General features: G+C 46.3%; 2 protein-coding genes across 2 annotated transcripts; both read right to left on the minus strand.

Annotated features, from left to right (window-relative positions):
• Nucleotides 1–206: 206 nt before the first annotated feature.
• CYBJADRAFT_168762 (uncharacterized protein) lies at nt 207–1869 on the minus strand. Its single transcript, XM_020215496.1, has one exon. The coding sequence runs from the start codon at nt 1832–1834 to the stop codon at nt 341–343; it is 1494 nt and encodes a 497-aa protein (XP_020069103.1). The 5' UTR covers nt 1835–1869; the 3' UTR covers nt 207–340.
• A 213-nt stretch (nt 1870–2082) lies between these two features.
• Nucleotides 2083–3666, minus strand: CYBJADRAFT_163651 (MFS general substrate transporter; the record flags this gene model as incomplete). Its single annotated transcript, XM_020213786.1, has 1 exon — nt 2083–3666. The coding sequence occupies one exon, from the start codon at nt 3664–3666 to the stop codon at nt 2083–2085; it is 1584 nt and encodes a 527-aa protein (XP_020069104.1).
• Nucleotides 3667–6000: the final 2334 nt, after the last annotated feature.

Raw genomic sequence — 6000 nt, forward strand, 5'->3', positions numbered from 1 at the left:
TCACCATCTGAGAGTTCCAAAGTGTCCATTCTGTACAGCTGCTCTTGCATTGGAGGTGAGAAGCATCCAACTAACATTGTGACAGAGTAAGTTATAAGTGCTTTGAATCGAGGGAATTTGATAATCTTATGATGAAAACCAATATATCAGTTCTGCTTCTGAGAATACAGGAAGATAACCCTAAATACCAAAAGCTCAATTATCTGATTGGATTTATCAATCCGTGATTCACACTCTTGTTTCTCCTATAATGGGTTTACTAACATAAACAATAGAGTAAATATCAAAAAAAAAGCATATAATTCACATAAAAGAAAGACATGTAGTAATCACAGTGAAATCAGCCCTGTGTGGAATCAATGGCATCTTGTGCCCTTTTCTGTAACTCATCCAGCTCCTGTTTAACATTGCTGAGGTTATTGCCGTTGTTGGTTTCACCTTTGATCTGCTTCGCCTTCGCAATCAACTGTTCACGGGCATCAAGTGCATGTGCTCTGCTTGGGGTTGAAGGAGACTGTGGTGTTCCCTGCTGTTGGAAAGTGGAAGCTTCAGCCTGTTTCGGTGTTCTTAGGCCTTGTGGATTCACAGCAACTCCAGCACTCTTCAAAGAACTACTCGTTGTTTGGGTGCCAGCTGGCTTAACAGAGGACTGAGATGTTGTTGTTGCGACACGTGACGTTGGAACATTTGGCAACGATTCCTTTGAAGAGGTCTTCAACGGAGACTTGTCTGGAATTGGTGGAACAGACTTCTGGAACCCTTTACCAACCTTAACGTCACCGTCTGAGAACCCAGCTGATGAGTTCTTGATGTCCTGTGATTCCCTGCCTGCCTGAAGCCCAGCAGAATATGCACCAGCTTTGAAGTTACGCTCGTATATCTGCTCAGGAGTCTCGTCGCCTTTACCAACACCAGCGTAGATATTACTGGCCTTGCTCTCTGGTAACTTGGCACCATAACTAGGCTTCTCAGTGCGGTTAACAACCTGGCCAATTGGCAGAGGGTTTTTGTCATCTTTCAACACGGAGCCTTGTTTGCTATGGTCAATATTGGCATCCGCTTTCACTGGTGGCTCCTCGGTCAAGCCTTCCTCGTGGGTTCTCTTCGTCTGGGATCTTCTAAATTCGACAAAGCCCTTTGACTTATCCCAATACGGCTTGATTGCAGACTTGTTGTTCTTCATGAACTTGTCGTCGACAAGGTTCATAATCTTAAGCAACCCAGATTGAGTATACGGAGAGAAATTCACACGAAGCCAATAAAATCCCAGGTACAACGCCAGAGCATAACCAGAGGTTCCTCTGAACAAGAGCGTGTCGACAATCAGCACCACGATGATGACAAACTCTGCCATCGTAACAACCTCTCCCAATTGGTTCTGCAATTTCAAAACAGCTTCAATTTTGAACTCAGATGACAGTTGCAATAGAGAAATCACCAAATAAGGGGCCAATTTGAACGCTGAAGGTCTTGAAAAGATCCAAATCATTGCAATCACCATGAGCTGGAAGTTCTCAGTGGCCAACAAGGTAGAGTATGGTGGAATCACAGAGCCAAACGTTGTCAACACGGTAATTGAATAGGCTGCAAACACGCCTACCAAGCTCAAAACGTAACATATTCTCGGAGTCCATCTCCACGTTCTTAAAACCCATTTCAGCACGTAAAACACCAGATAAATTGAGCCAAACACAAGCGTCGAACCGTGTCCAGCCAACCACACGTACTTCTTGATAGGTGCTGGTGGCTTCGGCTTCTTGACGAGCACCTTGCGCGTATGCTGCGACCCTTCACGGGCACGAATAACTGTTTCTGGGTCCAATGCCTCTGCCATGCTGTTCCTATGGCACCTTCGTATCGATTGAGCACTGGGACTGACGCCTTTTACCCTTAGTTTGCTACGAATAGGCTTGTAGGAAACATGGAATTTCAGCTGGGATGCGAAACCCGTGAAGTTTCGCCTGTAGGAGTGCGCCTACCGTATGGAGTGGCTGTACCGGCCCTTCCATGCCGTTACCGCGGTTACTCTATTTTACCTCATCTGGCCATCTACGTCTAATTTAAGCGACTTTCCGTCATAATTTAGAGCCCATATTTAAAGAATGGGGACCTGTTACCCATTCTAAACAGCTGGAGATCGGTCTTGTCATCGTATTTACCCATTCTCAGCTCTTTTTCCGCTCTTCTGTTGCTTCTTGTGTAGCCAATTTGGAGCATTATGACGTTGATGACAGCCAAACAGGCAAACCCGAGGCAGAGAGCATGGCCGACTTGATACTTGCCAGGCCTGTAGAAGTTGGCAGCAGCAGCTCCACCGAAGTTGCCGATTCCAATCTGGCAGGCCATTGCAATGGCTCTTTTCCGTGGGTTGGCGAAGTTGATTGCGACCCACGAGATTATGCCTGGGAATAACGATACGAGGCCAACTGCAGAGACATACAGAGAGGCATAGATCAGGCCTGGGGTCCCGCTCAATTGTCCAGCAAGAGCCATGGAGAAGCCGGCCAGGACGAAGACCAGGTCACCGAGCACGAAGAAGGATCTGACGCCAACACGATCAACAACAAAGGCTTGGATCACTGCACACGTCGCTGCCAACACATACACAGGTACTGTCATCAGCTGTGCTTTCCCTGCGGTGTAACCTAGTGCGTAAATGACAGAAGGTCCGAATAACGAGATAGCATATGTTGGACAGATGATGCCCCAGTATACCAATATGTGGAAATAGATCGCAGGGTCTCTGATCACTGCGATGAGCGACTGTTTCATTGAGATGTCATCTTGTTCCGTGAATTTGGTGAAGTCAGGCTTGGCCCTGGATGATTCGCTAAAGGCATGGATCTTTGCATCCATATCCTTGTAGTTACCATCCGTCTTCAGTCTCCAGACGACGAACTCACGCTCTCTCGGTGTGAGGAACTTGGCAGTGTCTGGGTAGTCAGGTAGCAGCCAAAATGCACTGATCGCAACAAGAACTGTCACTATGCCTTCGAGGATAAAGATCCATCTCCACCCTTCATATCCTCCAACACCGTCCATCTTTGCAATGGCAAAGGCGAGGATCCCAGAAAAGGCACCAGCCACTGAAGATGCGCAGTAGAAAATGGCCTGACGAGATTGCATCTCTCTTTTGGCGTAGTACATCGTTAATCCATAGGTAACACCAGGATAGAGTCCAGCCTCAAAGATCCCCAGCAGTAATCTCAAGCTGAATAAGCTGGCAAATCCTTGAACAAACCCCATACATGTCATAACTACACCCCAGAGAACCATTATAGTTGGGATGAAGATTGATTGTCTTCCGATGAGTTTGAGGATGTAGTTCGAAGGAATCTCAAAGGCTGAATACGTTAAGAAGAAAATTGTCAAACACCAGTTGAATTGAGAAGTTGAGAGGCCAAGGCTTGCCTCCAAACCTTCAATTTTGGCATTGCCGATGTTACTTCTATCCAGGTTGGATAACAAGTACAGCAGTGAAACCAAGGGTAATAGCCGAAGGTCAATCTTGCGCAGTACCTTTGCCTCATCGACGTCTGAGAAATCTTCACTTTCCTCAGATGATGACGATGCGTTGTCCTCAACGACAGTTGGGGAGTTCAGAGTGTCCACCTTCTCGATGAACTGTTCTTCTGGCTTGTCGAGTGATATAATTGAGTCTGTCATGCTGTGCTGCACGGTTGCTTGTTACCATGGCAGAACTCCACGTCTATGCCTCCATTCATCTTCCTTTTATAACGCTGATTAGCTCAGATGCCTTGATGAAAACACAGTCACTCTCCACTACGTCCCTCACCTATTGTTGTACCTCCTCTTTTTCTTCTTCAGCGGAGCAGTCACCGTTCCAAGTCCTTTTGATATCAACACCTCGGTTAATTCATCATCAACTAAACACGCTCATTGAGGAGTATTAATGCCACTGCGTAGAGGTCCCTCCTCTTTCCATATCCATCCACTTATGCAACAATTTGGGGTAATTCCAAACAGGGTTTAAGCGGACATATGCAACTACTAAGCACTATCTAATAGATCTTAGTTGATTGTTGGTAAGGGAAAGTCGAGATGCATAATGAATAATGATTGCTTCTCTGGGCAAAAAAGCACACATCCACGAAGCAGAATTGTTGGGGGAAGTTGGTGTGTGACGATGAACAATCTCCGCTTTCCACGAGGTGTCACGTTTGAAATATCACTCAGAAGAGAATGGCTCCGTTTTCCCAACTCAATTGATGCTTTCTTAGTCAGAATAATTGAGTATGTTTTGCTGTGCTTCTCCCTCCAGCAATAGCACTGCGTACTGTCATGCCATCCAGAGTTGTACATGATGCAATGCAAAACCCGGGGTAACTTTCGTAGAGAGCATTTTAGTTAACCAATTACGTGTCAAAGAAGATTTCAATACGACTTCTAATAGAGAGAGCAACAGCTACGAAACATCTGGTGGCTCTAGCTCGTAAAACAGTGTCACCTCCCCCAATTCTCCTAACTACCAGGTTCAAAAGTGGCTTGTTTGTCCTCAACGGAGGGGATGGACGCTGCGTCAAAGATCGGCGGACAAATTCATCATTTTAAGCGTCACATAGCGGACTTATATGCGTATATACCACGTTTTATTGGTCATTGCTCAGTAGAGCTGATTTTTACAGTTGGGGTTCGCTGTATAACTCGAAGTCCTCTTCTCTGATAACGGTGGAGGGGATATTGATCTCTGAGGATTCTCATGTTAGCAAGTATTTCTTGGACATCGATATTGGTGATTCGATAGCAAGGACAGTTGCTTCAAGTGTTGAATCCACTCCAGGAATATCAAAAGCCACCATTGAGGCATGCTTTGCTTGTAGTAGAGCAAGTTCCCGAGACCATCTATGTGCTTATGTACGGGTGTGTGTCCGTACCGACATAGCTCGAACTGGCCGTACTTCGCTCTCACCTCCACCAGCTTCACCAGTGCTACCATGATTTCCTGACCTCTATAGAGCCCGTTGATGGGTTCTAAGAGGTCTATGAGGTCTATGGTAGCACTGGTTACTATCCCGGTGGAGGAGCAAGGTACTGGTACACTACAATGGGCCAAGCCATGGTGGATACCGCACAACTGCATCTGTACGTAATCCCTCCAGGTGGCCGGGTTGATATATGCGGACGATATCTAACTCTCTAACTCCAGTCACGTCGACAGTTATTGGTGTCACATTTGGGCTCAGGCTTCCATCACCAGCAGTCATGACAACCATACTTGAGTTCAGACTGAGCTCATCTAACGAAAGCTGGACAGGCTTTCCTCAGACAACCGTCATTCTCAACTAATCTCGTGTGATTGACAATCTCGCAGTCGACAGCTTCCAATGGACTCGAAGTAGCTACCAAAGACCTCATCTTCCATCACCAGCAGTCATGACAACCACACTTGAGTTCAGACTGAGCTCATCTAACGAAAGCTGGACAGACTTCCTTCAGACAACCGTCATTCTGAGCTGATCTCGTGTGATTGCCAATCTCACAGTCGACAGCTTCCAATGGACTCGAAGTAGCTACCAAAGACCTCATCTTCCATCACCAACAGCAACAATGTCAACCACACTTGAGTTCAGACTGAGGTCATCTAAAGAAAGTTGGACAGACTTCCCTAAGACAATCTTCATTCTCAACTAACCTCGTGTGACTGACAATCTCGCAATCGACAGCTTCTGATAGACTCGCTGTAGCTACCGAAGACCACATCTTCCATCACCAGCAGTCATGACAACCACACTTGAATTCAGACTGAGCTCATCTGACGAAAGCTGGACAGACTTCCCTCAGACAACCTTCATCCTGGACATACCTCGTATGGTCAGCTGAACATCCAATGATAACGTCGGATCATGAACCCAAAACTTGAGAGTAGCGCAACTGTACTTCTTCAGCATCACACCTTGTGAGAACCTTCAAGATGATAGCATCCCAAAAGTACCAAACCCCTATCAATATCCTTCAGCTAGGAGAGCCCTCACCATCTGT

This window comes from Cyberlindnera jadinii (genome assembly GCF_001661405.1).
Source record: "Cyberlindnera jadinii NRRL Y-1542 unplaced genomic scaffold CYBJAscaffold_12, whole genome shotgun sequence".
Lineage (NCBI taxonomy): Eukaryota > Fungi > Ascomycota > Saccharomycetes > Phaffomycetales > Wickerhamomycetaceae > Williopsis > Williopsis jadinii.